Source organism: Vespula vulgaris, chromosome 11, assembly GCF_905475345.1.
Source record: "Vespula vulgaris chromosome 11, iyVesVulg1.1, whole genome shotgun sequence".
Taxonomy (NCBI): Eukaryota; Metazoa; Arthropoda; class Insecta; order Hymenoptera; family Vespidae; genus Vespula; species Vespula vulgaris.
The window spans coordinates 4,794,706-4,813,351 of NC_066596.1; the positions used below are offsets into that span (position 1 = coordinate 4,794,706).

General features: G+C 40.5%; 1 protein-coding gene and 1 long non-coding RNA gene across 7 annotated transcripts in view; one reads left to right on the plus strand and one right to left on the minus strand.

The window, feature by feature from the left end:
* The window catches only part of LOC127067500 (uncharacterized), a 48,575-nt gene that overhangs the window by 15,814 nt on the left and 14,115 nt on the right, over nucleotides 1-18,646 (minus strand). The gene's annotated exons all lie outside the window — the stretch shown is intronic.
* LOC127067491 (uncharacterized) overlaps nucleotides 1-18,646 on the plus strand; it is a 71,349-nt gene that overhangs the window by 8,189 nt on the left and 44,514 nt on the right. For all 6 annotated transcript variants that reach the window (XM_051002466.1, XM_051002468.1, XM_051002467.1 and 3 more), the window contains one exon: nucleotides 2,492-4,689. In XM_051002466.1, the coding sequence (XP_050858423.1) occupies nucleotides 3,559-4,689 (1,131 nt within the window). In that variant the 5' untranslated portion in view covers nucleotides 2,492-3,558. The remainder of the gene's footprint in view (nucleotides 1-2,491; nucleotides 4,690-18,646) is intronic.

The window sequence follows — 18,646 nt, forward strand, 5'->3', positions numbered from 1 at the left end:
AATGACGAACCAGATTTTTTCACTTTTTGTGTTTATTTGAATAGAATGATGAATGAACTTATCGTAGCTCGATACAATTTTTCGTCGATTTGGATTAGGGTTATAAACATTCCATTCGCCATTTTTTTCATCCATTTCGAAAAAATGGCGGACATGTATTGTTTAATATCATTGTATATAATGTTTTATATCAAAAATTGGCATAATTCGTGTCCGTAGGATATAGTAAAGTATCAAAACTTTTGGCACGTGACCAATTTAACCAAACGAAGTAGTCCGAACTTTTTAGGTTAGACGGATGGAATATTAATCTTCGACGCTATTTTTAAAAAGCGCATACGCCGAGCAGACCTCCGAAACTTTCTTCTCATCTTTTTCTTTTCTTCTTCTTCTTCATCTTCATTTTCTTCTTCTTCGTGGCCACGTGTGCAACGGATCTTCCGTGTGCGCATACAAAATGACCCTTTTTAAATGAGAACAACGGCACTATCCAGAGTTTATGCGCTCGCTATCGGAGCGCCGAGTTTCGCGACCTTTAAAGACTAAAGTTCACGGTATTCAGTCTAGACGATTTATGGACGTCAGGAAAGTTCAGTTGCCTATGACCCGAGCTGGACCTCTAAAGGTGTTTCCACATCGATGTAAAAATCACAAAACGATCGGGCCGATTGCGTTTTTCTTCTTTCAAAAGCCCGTTAAATCGTATAGGTCGTAAATGAGATGACAAAGTCATTATAAAAATAAAGAAAGAAACACGTAAAACCTTTCGACGAGAGCTTAATTCATTTGAAAAACTTTAAGATGAAAAAGTACGAAGAGTAAAAAAGATTTGACTCCTTTCGCAGGATCGAACACGCAATTACAATTTCCGTTTTCAACTTTTTCACGTCTCGTATCGTGCGTCTCTTTCTTTTTGTGGCGCTGCGGCAAAAGCGGCTGTTTCATAAGCGAAAGTGCTGAACGACAGTGCAAGTTTCCAGCGATAGCGAAAGCTCCAACGTCCACAGCTGTAAAGCTATTACAGGGGGTTTCAGGGAGGAGAGGAGGGAAGATGGAACGAAGAGAGAGAGAGAGAGAGAGAGAGAGAGAGAGACAGAAAGATAACGAGAACGCTCGGTCTATGTACCACATCACAGTGTATTCGTGAACCGTGCGAAAGCTTGTGTCACACACGACTAGTATGTTCAAATGTGTGCGTCTCTCTCTCCTCTCTCTCTCTTTCTTTCTCTCTATTTCTTTATATGTATGTGTGAGTATTCTCTTACGCGCAGCCACGTGGACGCGTACGTGACAAGCTCGAGTTCGTTTTTCTCTCTCTCTTTCTCTATGTGTGTTACATGGCACGAGTCGAGCTTGCACATAGAAAGAGAGAGAACGGAGCGACTGAAGAGCGGCTTGGTGGGGGTAAAAAAGAGGGAGAGGGAGAGAGAGAGAAAGAGAAAGAGAGTAAGTGTGAGCGAGAAACGAAAAGCGAGAGAGAGAGAGAGAGAGAGAGAGAGAGTGAGAGAGAGAGAGAGACAGGGAAAGAGAACCAAACGGCGGTCGATATTTCACCAAGCCCGCCGTCGTACCAGTTTTCAACGATGGCTTTGAACCTCTCTTGAGCATAAGCAACTTCTCCACACTTTCCGACGTCAAATCGATCAAAACTTATGCTTTCCTTGCACATTATGTTTTAATGTCGAATTGTCCTTAATTAAAAAATTAAAAAATTATCCTGTCGAATAATTTTTATTTGCAGGACTAATTCATGAATTATTTAAAGTTTCTCTTTATAGTATTTCATATGAAAGCACCGACTTCGTAGATCGCTAGCAATACGCTACATACTGTCTCAATTCCCTTGAAACGCTAAATATAAACTAAAAATTGGTATAAATATATTTTATTATCTAATAACCAAGATAGCTGGATATCAGAATTACTTGAAAACATTAGGAATTACTAAAGTGTTATAGTATCCATTTTGATGACTAAAATATCAAATTTACGAGTATCAATCTTCAATATGAAGATTTGTTTGATACGATATAAACAATTTCTTTCTCGAGCAACATTTTCTCAAAAGAAAATGAAAGAAAATTAACATAAGGGTGGGCAAGGAGACGCAGGAAATAAATCGAGACGATAAATTTCCATGGTAAGATCCAACAATGCGAAAAGCTCGTAGCCATCGTTGTTGAGCGCGCTAGGCAACGTGAATGAAGCGGGTAGGGACTAGGGCAGAACATTTGTGGATATCAAAGCGTGCGAGTAGGTGTGCATGCACGCCGAACGTAGTACATAGTAACCTTGGCTCAGCAATGGTCACGTTATATAGCTGGATGACTATAACACGTTATTCTACGTTCTAGTAGCGAACAACTTGTTAGACGCGAGTTGCACGAGACCAAACGAATGCGAGAAAAGCATTTGCTTTAAATCGTACCCTATCATCTTTCTTTCTCTTCCTCAACTAACATTCACATCCTTCTTATCTCTTCTGTTTCAGATCGTACAAATCAATCGCCTTCTAACAAGCCGCATTAACCTCAAGTGATTTATATTTTCTTACGAAGCGCGAAAGAAGTAATTAGTGTGTTTATATCGTATAAAAGAAGAAGAAAACAAAAAAAAAGATATTCAACAAGAGCTTAGGTTCAGAAAAAGAAGAACAAGACGAAAAAGAAGAAGTAGATGAAGAAGACGAAAAAGAAGAAGACGACAAAGGTTTAAAAGTTATAATATCTACCTAGTGTACAAAAATATATCTGAGAGAAAAGTACAAACGATAAAAAGTTACAAAAAATAAAAAAAGAAATAAAGTACATACAAACACGAACACAAAAGCACACACATATACACGACGAAACAAAAAGAACACAAATAAAAATCCGTCAGTGCCAAATCGAAAAGACGTGGAAGGAATAGACAAGCGCGATTAATAGTTGTTGTACATTTAAAGGAAAAAGTATACAGAGAACGAGAGAGAAAGAGAGAGAAAGAGGAGAAGAAAGCAAAACCATAAACCAAAGAATCTACCATTTTTTCTACTAATCACTCAGCGAATAACGATATTCTTAAAGCAAAAGAAAGTGACCAAGAGTGAGAAAAAGAGAGAGAGAGAGAGAGAGAGAGAGAGAGAGAGAGAGAGAGAGAGAGAAAGAGAGGAAGAGAGATAAGCATCGAGACTTCCGTGATCCCAAACTAATTAAGTGAAAATCATCCGCGTAAAGTTTTTTGTAAACTATATAAATTTATATAAATAAACGTTAAGTAAGAAGTGAATCTTTAAAAAAGCGCTCGGCTTCAATCCGAGACTTACATTTAGCGATGTCAAATGTCCTTTGGTAACGAAATCAGAGTTCGCACGGACTGGTGCATATCGAATTGGTGAGGAGGAAGAGAAAAGGAGAGAGAGAGAAAAAAGAGAATACCCATCTACCAGTCTCAAGCTCCAGAGCTACGAGCTCCAGAGCAAAAGAGGAAAATAGAAAAAGAACGAGGACTGTCGTTCGAATCGAGTAGACCTCCTGCACGCAGGAGGAGCGTTAAAAACAGGATGACGTGGCGAGGAAGATGAGCGCCGAGGTGACGAAGGAGGTCGTCGCCACCGAGAGGGTAGCACCGAGCCCTCCGGCGGCGGTAGCGACCTCGCCAACCTCTGGTGACCCGGCTCGTCACCTGCCCCCGTTCAGCAGCTTCGCCGGGGACAGCACGATGGACAGCTCTACGACTTTGACGACCCTTCATTCCCAGGACGTTGGACTGGGCCTGACGTCGTCCTGGGACTATTACGAGGGCCTGACAGGTCGGTTGATCGATTCCCGTGGCGAAGTGGTTCTTGCTAGCCAATATCGTCCTTGGGAGTCGAAGAACGCCGGTGGTGTCGTGTCTGCCGCAGCACCAACCGGTGAAGGATTACCAAGTTTTGCAAGTCAATTTACCGCACCGAGTGAAGCCGAGCCTCAATTGACGGCATTGACGCCGTTGTCGCCAGCATCCATCTCTCATTCGCCACCCGTTACATCAGCCGTGGGTTTGCCCAGTTTTCATACTCTCGGGACACCTTTACCGGCGCCTCATCCTCATCGAGGTAGCGTCGGTTATCCTCTCGTACCGGCACCCGTTCAAGCGAGAGAGGTACCGGCTCTGCAACAACAGCTACTCGACGAGAGACATATTCAACTACTCGGTTCTAGTCCCGTCCAAGCGTTCCCACCACCTCCAGGTCATCCTCATCATACTGTCTTGACCGTAGTCAAGCCCGAGTATCCGCAACTTCATCATGCCAACTTCCAAAACCCAATGTCGACTGTCCTCGACTCTACACCTACCTCGAGGGCGATCGGCATCGACGGACGTAAGAAAGAACGGAGAAAAATACGGGCTGGCTCGATGGAGTCCGAAGATGGTGGCGGAGGTGGTGGTGGCGGTGGTGGTGGTGCCGGTAGCGTTGAAAATTCTGGTCAAGTCGCGGCAGTATCCTCTACCGCCAATCGTGGTCCTCATCATATGAGTGGCGGAATGGGTGATGCCGATGGTGACGGTGGCCTCGGTGATAAGCCGGCTAAAAAGAAACGCAAAAGGTGCGGGGAATGCATCGGATGCCAACGGAAGGACAACTGTGGAGATTGCGCGCCGTGTAGGAACGATAAGAGTCATCAGATTTGCAAAATGAGGCGGTGCGAGAAACTCACGGAGAAAAAGGTCAGTGATCTTTGATATCTCGACTTGGGATTTTGATCTGTTCAAGATTGGACTGACTTATTGCTAGATCATCTTTCTGCTTTTTTCTTTTCTTTTTTTTTTCTTTCTTTGGGTAAGAATATAAGATCCTTTGTATGGAAACGAATGTGAATACTACTTCTAATACGACTCTTGTGGGTTTCTCATAGAAAATGTTTTTTTCTATATCATGTCTATCCAATTCTTTCTTGAACGTTCAAAGTCTACAATTTTAAATGATAGGGTGGTAGCAGGTGATATTCAAGGTATCCAATAAGAAATACCCTTATCATTTCATTCGTAAATTGCGTGAACCGTAGATGTATGCAAGAAACGCTGAAAGATCGGATTTCCATAGATTGAAGAATCCAGATATAACAGAGTGTAAAGTATATAGAGTTCGTGTACTGCTTCCATGGAAATTCTGTCGTTCTGCTCGCGAGTGGTGTGCTCACAGGTGTATAGAACAGGGTGTGGAGTACAGTAGGGTTGGGTGGTATAAACACGGATAAACCCACGCTATAGAACGGTATATATAGCTTGAACTTGGCCCCGATGCCTGGATGTGCCGAGAATCCCAGAGGGAAATACAGAAATACAGATAACCGCGAGGTGGTTTATTATTGTAGTGACATTGAATAGAGGGTTGGTGGGTTGACTGGTTGCTTTCGGTAGCGATGGCTATGAACCATGGTCTGATTTAACTTGGAATGAAACACTTCCTTTATTAACATTTTTTAGGCACTGTAACGAGATAAGAAACAGTTGCACCTAACAGGTGTAATTGGTGCAATTGTTTGGGAAAGAATAGAACCATAGAGATATATTTTAATAAAGCATGTATATCTAATATTTTTCTCTACAATGTTTTTTTATTCTTTATATTTTTTTACTTAAAAGTAAATTATAACCCATTCTAATAATCAGGATTATTCTGTATAGCAGTAATCAACGGTTTAACTTCGTAAAGTCTGGCATGCCTTTAAGAAGAATATACTATGGGATGCAAGCTGCAACGAGTGCAGCAAGCGCTGAGCGCGAAGTGGTTTGGCTTATCGCAGGGCAAGTTCAAGGCTCGCCGCGGGTCATAATAATCGCTCATCGAACTCCGCCTCGTTCGGGAAACAAACGTGTTGTTCGCCGATACAAAACTCAAGCCTCTTTCTCTTCTCCTCGTAAAGATAACGTCGAGTCGTGTCTAATAGAGAGCTTCGTTATGAACGAGAGAGATAGAGAAGGAAAACGTGTGTAGGATCGTCTTGTTGAAATCAGTAAGAGAGAATATGGATCGAAAATTTGAACGAGCCAAGCGGATCGATCCAGGCCTCAAAACGTTTCGTCTCCCGCACATTGCTCTTTTCAAACGGTGACTCATTCGCTTGCCCGACGGCGACGACGACGACGACGACGACAACGACGACGACAACGACGACGACGATGACAACGACGACGACTACGACGACGATGACGACGACGACGATGACGATGGCGACGGTGGTCGTGACTTTCCTGAAGAATCGTGCGTAGGCAGTGAGAGAGGGTTCACGCGCGCACGTCTCGTGATGTGATACGATTGAACGAGAAAATTGTTGTTCCGTCCGATGATGATAGTCCAGCCGTCTGAAAGTAATGCGAGAAGTCGATCGCTTCTTCGCACGCATAACGTCAAATCTGTTTCCTATTGTAATTTCACTTGGAAATGGTTTGAAGGAACATCGATGATCGGTACTTTGAAATTTTATTTAAACAATTTGAAAACGGTATCTACCTCGTATTTCTTTTTTCTTTTTCTCCTTTCGGAACAAGTATGCTATATACGCAATAGATAGAAACTTTAATTATTTTACATATGAAATATGAAAGAGTAAATATTACTTACGTACGAATACTGAAGCACGTAAGAAGCAACGAGTTAGTATAGCATAATAGACTGTTAGAGAACGGTAAAGGGAAGGGAGAAGCGTCATCTCCTATTGCCGATAATCAATAGTGGAACACTTGCCAAACTACGAGAACAGGATAGACGATATTTGAGAAATAAGGACTTATCTTTCTTTGTAATTTTTAATAAGAAAAACGAATAATAGTTATTTAACTAATTAACAACGTAGACTTTACATTAATACAGGGTGACTCATTTTGTTGAGATTCTGTCGATAGCGTTCATATCAACGTACGTAATGTCCCTTTTTGTCTTTAATTGCTCGATTCACGGGTTGAGAAAAATAATAGTCGGATTATCGAAGGAAAGGGTTGAAAAGGGTTGAAACGGAAGTAAAGGTAAAAGAAGAAACGCGCGTAGATGATAGATGGTCGCGAGTCGAAGACCGGTGTATATAGGATCGCCGTCACAACAACCCACATCCTTCTAGGACTTAACACCCTCTTTATCCCGAGGGAAAGCTCTCGCCCCTGCTGTCTTTCTCTTCGTGCGAGAGGACTCTACCCTCGAGTTCATCGTACACCTGCCGCCGAGAGGCCACCCTCCTACGGTGATGGCCTGATTTTTATCGTCTTTCCACCTTGTTTTGGTCCGTTTCTTCGTTGTTTTCGGAGAGGGTACAATGACCGAAGCATCCTTCTCTTAGAGCATGCATGGTAAATTTTAATTATGTGGACGCAATCAAAGAAGAAACCAAAATGAATGCGAATAAGTGCAAACGAACATCGCCAAGTAATTATTCTTCATTTTTTTGATTACAAGTAACTAACTATTTTTTAAGTATTCATTTTCGATAATTTACATCTGTGTTCATTGCGCTTATTATTCATATTTGATGGTTATTCATTAGTGTTTGTTTATTTTACGAGTATATTCATTAGTTCATATATCAGCGATTAATCCGTATTCATCTGAGATAAATATTTTGTAGAAATTTGTACGGTCTATCGAAAAATTACGGTATCTTCGTGGCAATTCGCGAAACCAGAGGCATATTCACGAGCTTCGAAGTCCGAGTTGGCGCTTTATTTTCCTCGCACGAAGAAGACCGACCGAGTTGATTGGCCTGTCGTGAGATAACCCTGAGGAGCCGAGAATTGTATCCGGTTATCGTTGCGGTTATCACGGTCCGAATAACGCAAAAAGCATTCGAAATGTAGAAGAAGCGAGGTTACTCCCACTTTTTTCTCTTTCTCTTTCTCTCTCTCCTCTCTCTCTCTCTTTCTCTTTTTCTGTGTTTCTCTATATCAGCCAATGTGGAGTACGTCGAGTACGTTGAACGTAATCGAACACTGCTCGGCATATCCTCTTTCTTTCGTCCTGTACTTTTACGGGCTTCGTGCAGTTTCGATTTATCGAGAAACTAGAACCGAAAACCCTACTCGATTACGTTAACTCGTTTCACGTCGGCGGAACGAGAGGGTTCTCGCGCGACGTACGTAGTACTTTATCTCGTAACTCGAAATGCGATATATCTTGATCGCGTGTACTCCTTCGAAAAGGTAATGTGCTTCTTTTTTATCTTTTTTACTTAAGTATTTTAAGTCACGTGCCACTTTCGTTTCTCAATTAGATTAAATGAAAATAGATTGTATAGTATCTATATGAAGATTGAAGTTGTTGTTCGATATTTTCATATAATTCAATAATTGTTGATGTTAAGTAAATTAGTAAATTTTCAATTCATTTATCTTGTATGTAAAACGTCATTTATTTAAGTAACGTTATTAAGAAAATAGTTGATAAATTTTCATCAAAAATTGACGCGTCACATACATATACATATACACAGGCACGTACGCACGTACATACACAAATGATTTCATATAAAAAAGAATAATAAATTTCAAATACTCGTCGAAAGATTGTTTTTGTTAGAACATTAGTCACCATTCAGATTGTTTCCCTTACGCTCAAGATCACATCGTAGCGTTATTTAGAGGTCATGCTCTCTGTATCGTTGTACTAATGGAGATTGAAAATCCGCGAGTGGCACGTGGGATCGATCGAGCCAGCGCGGAAGTCGGAGGATTCGCTCCACTTCCTAGCCCGTTTTCGCCGAAATACCCCGCGACCTCGAATTTTCCTCCGCCCTTCATCCCCACCATCACCTACACTCCCCTAGTCCCATCACTGGCAACAGTACCAGCACCGACACCAGCATCATCGTCGACGGTAAAAGGTTTCGCTCGGAGGGAAAGTGGAAAACTTGATTTTCTTGGGCGAAGACGACGAGAAGAGGACGAGAAGAGAAGGAAGCCGCGAGAATGACGTAGAATTCGCGCGAGTAACGATCGAGATGGATACGAGAGAGTAAGAGGGACGAGGTGGAGAGGACTAAGAGGAGTTGGAACGACGAAAGAAATTTTATTTTTCGAGTACGCGACGTTAGGCTCTTGTAAAGATGTGTGTGTGTGTGTGCACGCGCGTGAGAGAGAGAGAGAGAGAGAGTGAGAGAGAATTGTTGGGGGGTGTAGGAGTGGTGGTGGGACGGCTGGGAGAGTCTTTATCAGCCGACTGTGAAATCTACTTTGCCGTCGTTAGCCGCATCGTAGTTTGTGAGGCATTCGATCGAAATATTGAAATGAAATTTAGTCGGAGATTATATGTACGCGTGTACAATTTCGAGTTGATGTTTTTACATTTCTTTGAAGATTTTTTTCTTCTTGGTCCGTTAAAGATAATATCTTTATTCCCTGAAAATCATCATCGTTTTTTTTTTCTTTCTTTTCTTTTTGTTCTCATGAACAATTCGTACAGATTTAAACGCACTAATTCGTTATTAATTTTTCAAGATAATCCTTTTTGAAATTATTCAGCAAGAAAATTGCATTCCTATCAAAGGAAGTAGGATTTGTTCGACAGAAATGATTGGAACTCTTTCGTATGTAGCTCGAATCGAGAAATCCCTTTGAACTCTTTCTCAACAAGACGAATACATTGGTTAGTGAATATGCGTATCGTCCATGTATATTTCAGGATTAGTTTAACCCCCTTTGGACTTGCTCGTAGTTATGTACCTTTTGAATAAAGAAGGAGCCCGATTTATCGACATTATCAAACTTTGCAAATAAAAACCTTTATATGCCGAATGCTTCCGATCGTATATAACCAACGCGACAGATGGGATATTAACATATGTATAGATGAAAGAAATAAGAGAAATGAGATCGAGCGATCCAGATTTTCGAAATCCGACACCCGTCGATCTTATTCTCTCCAAGGGCTCGTATTTCTTCTTTTCGTTTTAGCAATGTCATATGAATCTGTTATCTCGTACTTAAGATATATCGATTTGTAAATTTATTCGCGGAATAAAATTAATGGAAAAGATTACGAAGAATACCGTTAGTTCGAAAGTATTTTTTGAAATGAATTTAAACAGGATTTTAACAGGTTAATTTATTTTTTCCAACGATTTCTATGAAATCTCTTCTAAACTAGAAATACGAGTACGTTTGTAACCAGTTTGGAGTTTCAGGTTATCTTATGTCGAAACAGAGAGAGAGAGAGAGAGAGAGAGAGAGAGAGAGAGAGAGAGAGAGAGAGAGAGAGAGAGAGAGAGAGAGAGAGAGAAAGAGAGAAAGCATTGGTCCGAGTTATAGTAAACGACATCGTGCGTGCGAAGCGTGTGGGTCAGTTACACTATCGTCGCGTCGCCATTCATATCATGGCGCGCGTAATGAAAAGATAGTAACTACCTTCATTGATAAAACACGCTACGTGCGAGCTCCGTACTACGCGTAGCCGTTAGCTTCTAGTCGTCGAGCTTTACGCGTCCGTGTCGATGATTTCATCTCGAAAGAGAAAAAAAAGAGAAGGGAAGGAAAAAAAATCGTTTCACGGCGAGTGGCGTGACGTCAAGCGGTGAACCGATTACTCGTTCATTCGGTGGACTTTGAAACTTGTCCGTTTAAAAAACTCATGCCGCACGCGACGATTTATTCGTTCGTCAAAAAAAAAGTCAAGATATCGTGTTTATCGTATACATTTTATTGGAGGCACGTCAAGATCGAATTTGGAAGATTTTTTTTTGTTCTTTTCCTCTCCTAAATCATTATAAATTTGTTTACGTACGTTGATAAAATACTTGCTGTCTTCGTTTTTCTTCTGGAAGATTATTTTCATCACTTTTATTTATTACAATTTAACGCCCGATAAATAATATTAGAATCTATAGTACTTTCGATGAAATTATATGAAAGAAAATAAAAATATATACTTGTAGAATATATAAGTAAATAGTACAAGAGTTAACTTTTCGCGTCTCGTTTATTAAAATATTCTCATTCAATTTGGAGTAGCCAAGGTAATTACGTTACTTTTCATCAGACCCTCGCAAAGTCGTGAAAAATGTACTCGTTATGGGATAAAAAGCAACCCTTTCACGCGTTATCTCGCCGCGTTAATTTTAGGATAAGTTTTTCGTTATTACATGCTTCCTTTATCGAAGAAGACTTTCTCGTGAATTTAAAATTTTTGTTCATATTTAATAACTCTCTTTAATTTTCTTCGTAAACGGATGTTAGCTTTATTAAAAATTGTTTCTTGGAAAGAATCCAGCTGAAAGAAAATAAGAAAAATGTCGAACAGTCAAAATCGAATACTCTACGTGCGTTGAATATGCAGTTTTTACATTGGTTATGCGAGACGAACATTCGACGAGTCGGTCGAAATTTTCGTAACACAATACTGCTTCTTTTTTTGGCCGGAACTCTGCCCAATCCCTCGATAATAACAATAATTCATTTATCCCTCTATCTCCGGGTCCATAATCGAAAATCTTTCCGCGTGACTTCCTCCTTCTCCCTTTACACATCCTCCCCGTCATAGCTCTACTTATATCAAATTCTAGAATCCCGTTCGATCCGCGCTCATTCCGCGGATCTCTCAATTTCTTCAAGAGATTTTAGCTGCGTCGGAGAAGAAGAAGAAGAAGAAGGAAAAGAAGAAGAAGAAGCAAAATAAAAAAGAAGAAAAAGAAGAAGAACTCTACGAAGAATCCAAACGAGAAAGCTCGGTACGTGCTAGAAGGCACGCAGTTAAAAAGAGGGATAAAGAAGGAAACGTCAAGAGAGAGAGAGAGAGAGAGAGAGAGAGAGAGAGAGAGAGAGAGAATGAAAAGGATGAAGAGGGGTTGGGGTGGGGGTGGAAAGGAAGGAGAGCGAACGAACCTTGAAGCTACGCAGTTTCAGTCGACGGCAGAAGCGTTTCTCGAGTCGATATATCGATCCCCGCCCCCACTCGGTGCTTCCTGCCACGGAAACACGCTCTCTCTCTCTCTCTCTCTTTCTCTTTCCTCTCCTTCCTTCGCCTCTCCTATCTTGCTCTCTCTCTCTCCCACAGGATGAGTCACAGCCTCCCCGTAATATACGCTATAGCTGCACGCGCGCGCACGCGTATGCGGATATCTCTCTCTTTCTCTCTCTCTATATATCTTTTTCTCTCTCTCTCTTTCTCTCTTTCTCTCGTATTCGTTCGTTTCTCTTTCTCTGTCTCTCTCGTTCACCCTCGCACGCACACGCAAGAAAGAAGACAAGCGTACACGCATTCGATCGACCCGTCGAACGCACGACGTGGCCGAGCTGCCACTTGCACGCGTTTCTCTTTCTCTCGTTTTCAAGATCTCTCTCTTTTTCTTTCTTTTTCTTTCTTTTTCTTTCTTCTACTCTCTTTGTCTCTTTCTCTCTTTCCCAATTTCTCTATTTTTTTTCTTCTATTTTCGTTTAACCTTCTCCTTCAAAAGGTTGGATAATCTATCGCTTACTTTTGATCGTTTGAAAAATCGGTATTTTGTTATATACTTGGTTGATAAGAGATCAACGATGCCGTACGATTTGATCGTAATGTAAATTTAACGCGTTCACAGAGGTCACAGGTGACCGATACTCGACATCGCTCGACCCTTTGTGGTCCGTATTATTTTCGATATTACGTTCCAACTAACCCATATCGGTTTATTATTAATTTTTTATCAATATCGCACAGTTTGGTCTTTAAAGCTAATTAAAGCGAATAGAATTAAAACTTAACCAAATGTAAAGAAAAAGAAAATATCAAATGTTAACAGTGCTGATTATTTATCATCAGAAAAAGATAAAAGTCTCTATTAGTTCTCTAGAACATCGTTTTTGCAGTACATAAAAAGAAATTTTTAAAAGAAATGTTCAAAAAAAAATTTTTGTTTAAACGACGGTCAAACGAATGCGAACGATCATCGACGAGGGGATGAAAGCGTTACGGTGAAAAGGAAAGCAATTGGGAGGGGAATGTGGGAGGGTTGATATCGGGTGGTGGAACAGGGACGATGAGAAGAACGGGGCGAACGTGCCTGCGTGGAGTTTCATGGTATTTTCCAAGAACTCGTGAGGGAAAAATACGAACGGTACGTTATCCTCGTGTTAACCTCGACCATTGGAAACTGTCGTCGTCGTTGACGATGGCGCCATTAGCTGGTCTATCACGCACTTTATATAGTCGTCTCCTTTCATTCTTTCTTCGCCTTTCGTTGCAAATGCAACCCAGACGCACACGTGCAATGCTTCACGTGCATTTAATGATAACGTACTCCTCTACAATTACCGTTGAAAAATGCAAAATACTGAACGCTCGCGCGCATTTACTACCGGCCAGTGGGTCGTGAGCGCGACCGCGCGATTGCTTGTTCGCGTCCGCTCCGTGGGGTTGATCCACCACAAGAAAAACGATATCATTTACGATTTGAAAGCGTTACGCTTTGTAGGATTGCCGTAGGATCGAGATAGATTTTTTGTTTTTTGTTTTTATTTTATTTTCTTCGATCGTACTTTCGAAAAATTTTAACTTGCTGATTCATTCGACCATCTGTCGTTAAATATCTAATTTACGATTTTCCTTAAAAGATCCAATTGATACTATGAAAGAAATGTACGAACACTTTAAGTACATTGCACGTTTATATTGATCAGGGAAGTTTTCGAAAGTTAGCTTCAATGACCCTCAAAATGTTGAAACCATATGACAAAATTCGATCGGTTTGCCCTTCGATATCAGCTCGATTGTGAGAAGTAACCAAAACACAATATATATATGTATGTATCGACGAGTCAATTGCCGTTCGACTAATCCGAAAATCGATGTTGTCGATATAGCGACGACCGTGCTAAATATCGTCGTGGTATAAACTGTGGTCGCGGTTTACGGAGGATTGCGAGCATTGCGCGAAGCCCCGTAAAGGATATAATCCGGCTAGATTCGCCATATCGATTTTGAGCTGCAGCTTCGTGCAACGTATACCTCGTACATGAGTATATATACTTGTGTATGCGTGCGTGCGACGTCTCCGTGACTCACGCCATATAAATGTATATATATATATATATATATATATATATATATATGTATATACACACATACACACGATATATATATCACAAGAATACATACACGTTTACGAAGATATATGTATGTTAGAGGATATATCGTGCGTACGCAACGTTTGGCCTTGCACGCGCATTATATGCGTGCCGAGCACGCTCCCACGGTGCCGAGGGCACCGTTCGTGCTTCATTGAATATGCCCGGAATCGTGGCACGATTTTCCGACTTTCCACCGATCTTTTTTATCCCTTCCGACGAGAACCCAAAGGATTTCGTAACTTCGTTCCTAATGGTATTGACAGTTCTTGTCGATTTTTATGATTTAGAAGGTTCAGTAAATTTTATCAGCTAATCGAATGGAAATCGAATAAGAAAAATTTGTCTCTGTCGTCCGACAAATTTGACGATTTGATATTTTGACAACTATATATAACTTGACAATTGTGATAATCAAAACCAATTTTCTTAAACATAAATGTCACTTAATTTTGAATTCAAACACTTTATCTATGTGCGCGTACGTATATATTTTAAGATACTCATTTTTTATTCATTCCTTGTGTAAATAAAAGAAGTGAGATCGCGCGATTCGAGAATCCGTATAGACGCATCGTTTGCGAGTGCGTCGAAGATACAGCGGATCGATAGACAGAAACTTCGCGACTCTCTCCTTGCACACGGCATCGACCCTGAAGCCAAGGCGAGACCTTGAGGAGTACGCGCACGAATCCCGTGAAAGGGAAATTCAAGGCACCCCGACGAAATTCCGCGCCGTCTCTTCCTACATAGGAAAACGTCGTGCGATTTTACTTTCACCGAAATTTTATTTCTATATCTCTCGACGTACTATTTTTTTTCTTCTCGTTTTATATCCGAAAATTCGAAGCAACGAAATATGGAAAAGAATTATTTAAAAATATTTTTTAGCATAAATACGTTTAATATATCTTTCAGAAGTCATATATTAATAGTATTAGTAAATATGATACGATGTTAAAATAAAATATTAAACAATTTTCATTTCCATTAATACTATGACGCAATATACTCCTCCGCATTCTAAACCGATATTATATCATGCCTTCACCATACATATATACATTTATAGGGACGATTCCTCACCGTTCCATTTTCGAGCGCTTTAGATTCTTTCTTCTTGATGCACTCTGGCTACTGGACGTTTCTCGACAAACCCAACACACATACGTACATATACACTACGCATGCTGGACGAAGCAGGTAAAAAGGGCCTTACAGCTGTCAGACAGCTGCTCCCTCTGTCCTATATACATACGTGATGAACCACTCAAATACAGACATACACATATATACTTATGCATCATAGGAACACGTGTGTACGCGAAAACGCATAAACGCAAAGCGGTTAGCTTTATTGCTATCTATCATAGAACCGAAAATGCATCTCTACTTCGCGCACGTGTACCACAGAATCGTGTTTGCTGCTCGTATGTACGTGTGTCTGCGTGTATGCTTGAAGAAAAAAGAATGTGCACAATGCTAGGGAACCCGGTGAATACCAACGATGGCGGACATAACGGAATTAGTGGAGCATCATTTCATCCCTTTTCTACGATTCAACCCCCTTCACGTTCCTACCCTACTGCGAATCTCGTTACTCTCACTCCATCCATCGACGCTTGACAGTTCTGTCTGTCTGTCTATCTGTCTCTCTCTCTCTCTTTCATAATACCATTTTTTTTTAATATCATGAACCAAATTTAATCAAGTTCCCTTTCTACTTCTATTTATTAATTATAAAAATTGTAAAAACAATTCACCACAATTGAAAATCAACATTTCACCGAACTAATTTCAATTCTGTTTTCGTTTCTTCTTCGACTGTGTTAATTCTGATTGGCTAAAAAGAGTTTCAATCTTTTGCTCCTCTCTATATATTTCTCTCTCAGTTTATTCCACCTTCGTAAGGTAAATGACAAAGTCTTGTCGTTGGTGGAAGATGGAACGCTGAAAGGAGCGAGGTGAACAATGGAGCCGGCTGGGATCGAGTGAGACAACGGCACCAGGAATTATGTCGACAATACTGCTGATTGCCGGTTCATTATGACGTCATAAAAGCGAATCTAGTTGGTGCGCTATGTACCTACTGTACGCGATAAAGGATAATCGCTCTTGAGGCGTATACAGGTCTCTTCAAAGTTCGAGAATCGAACCGTACGACGAAATAGAAAATTTATCGTTTCTTGTGAAAAAGCGATAAAAATCAGAGGAAAATTGATAAATTTAAAAAGAAAACAAAAAGTAAAGGGAAGGAAAAAGAAAGAGAGAGAGAGAAAGTAAAATTTTATTTTTATACTTTTTTTCCCGTGAGATAAATTTTTCTTAATTAGCCTAATCAAAGGCCAACGAGACTTGAGTCGGAAACGTTGTCGTCATTTTCGATGCACGGAACTAATTTTGAGGTGTAACGAGCTATGGTTTATACGCTTGCTTTTGTATGTGTGTATGTACGCAGTGCGTATGATTTATTTGCACCATGGGACACCGTGTCACGGGATATTCTTTTTTTCCTCCTCGGCGCATCTACGGCGTGCAGGGACTTTGAAGTTAAATCGATGGGAAGCAATATGGCCGAATTAAAACGAGACGCGCGTGTGGGGCGACGACGAGTAAGCCGTAGTGTGTGCGCGCGCGCGTATTTCAGCGGTCCCAGTGAAATTGCTCTCGCGCGAAAAATATCGAAGGGTTCGATCCTGCTATCGTGTTTTCTTAATTCGCTCGATTAAATCGGTTATGTCAAACGATTACTTTTAATCGATCGAAACATTTTTTCTTTACATTTTCACAATTTCCAATATTATTTCATTTGCAATAATATCTATCTCGGAAAGTATGAAAATACTTAAGCGAATTCAAAGCAATTTAATGAACGAACTTTCAATTTGTCCTGTATTACTATGATAGTGATTCGCCGAATTCAATATAATACGAAAATTTGTTACGCATTAGAATGGTAATGCAGGAAGCCGTAATTGAAAGCAAGATGTAGTAGTTATTTCCAATCCGTAAGTACATAGATGCTACGTAACAATTGTCCCCATTCGACGTATTATCATCTGTCACATTTATGTTCGCGACGATTGTTCTTCGTTGCTACGAGTTTGTCTCTTTCAAAAGTTCTTCGATAAAAAAGGAACGAAAAGAGGCGAGACGAGACGAGACGAGACGAAAAAGAAAGATTAATCTCGAAGCATAAAATAAATCTCTTGAACGGCGAGCGAGCAAGGTGTTGACCGAATTGAACGAATCGAATATAATCCAGCCATTAATCTTTCGAAATGAAACACGCGCGTTTGCATTAATAAAGAGAGAGAGAAAGAGAGAAAGAGAGAAAGAGAGAAAGAGAGAGCTATAGGAAGCACATGTGCCACGGTACAATGCTGCAAGGAATCCGAGTCTGATTCTAACGTCTAACACAATCTAACCCTCTTTTATACGTACGGGAGCTCACGGCTAATCCCAATTACGAATGGCCATTAGTTTTATTTCGGAAGGAAAATCGGCCCTCGACCCTTACGACACGACCTCTCTCTTTCTCTCTTTCTCTCTCTTCTCTTTTTTCTCTCTCTCTCTCTTTTCGTTTGCTTGTTTCGCCTCATACGTTCTCTCACTCTCTCTTACTTACCCTCTTCGACGTAGTGGTTCCTGATCGATCGTCCCTGCCGCTACCTTGATTTATGTTGCACGCTAATTACGCTCATTTACATGAAGATAGATCAAGCGCGCTCCAATTAGAGCCGCGAGAGCGATTAACGCGCGCGCGAGAGCTTCACTGCCGGTGGTCGAAACGATTCCTTTAAAAAATTTCGTGGAATTCACGAGTTAAACGGCTACGTTATTTTCTTTTTTTTTTATTTTCGCATGATGTTTAATGAAGGGAAGAGGATTTTTACCAGCTTAGTCGAATTTGTTTCGTTTTATAATTAAAATGAAGAGATTTTGAGGGATATTTATTTCATCGACAACAATTCGATTAATTTTACTTCATTAACATTCTAATTGCTATTTTAATAAAGTATTATATTAATTCCTTTTAGGAATGATACTTTGTCAAATTCGATTTCTTAAGGATTCCATGCGATAGACGTTTATTTCATCGATGAATGATGACGATGACGGTTCGCATAAACTCAACATGATTCCATCTTAAGAATCTTCGAAAAGTATAAAAGCAAGATTCATCTCGGTATTTGTACTTCTTTGAATTTGTCTGCGTTTGGTCCTGTCTGGAGCCTAGAAACTAGATCCGTGCAGCTGCCGATGTCGAAACCGGAAGCTGCGGCCATCTTGTTTGCACAGTTACCATGACTACCATGGGAGATCCTTTCTGTAAGGATGTATGTCGTACACCCTGTCTTTCTTTTTCTTTCTCTCTCACACTTTCTCGTTTTTACGTATATATACGTTTAGCAAAAGCTCAATAGGGGTTTCCCCATGACTAATGCGTTATATTGTACGAAATTTCTGGCCGATTCTACTCGCTCAAAGTTGGTTTTAGATTTCTGGAATTTATGGCTATCGATAACTCAGTTCCTACCCCTTAAAATCTTTCCCCACCATCAGGGTTGCTTCGTACTTTAGCACTCTTGCATCCCTTTTT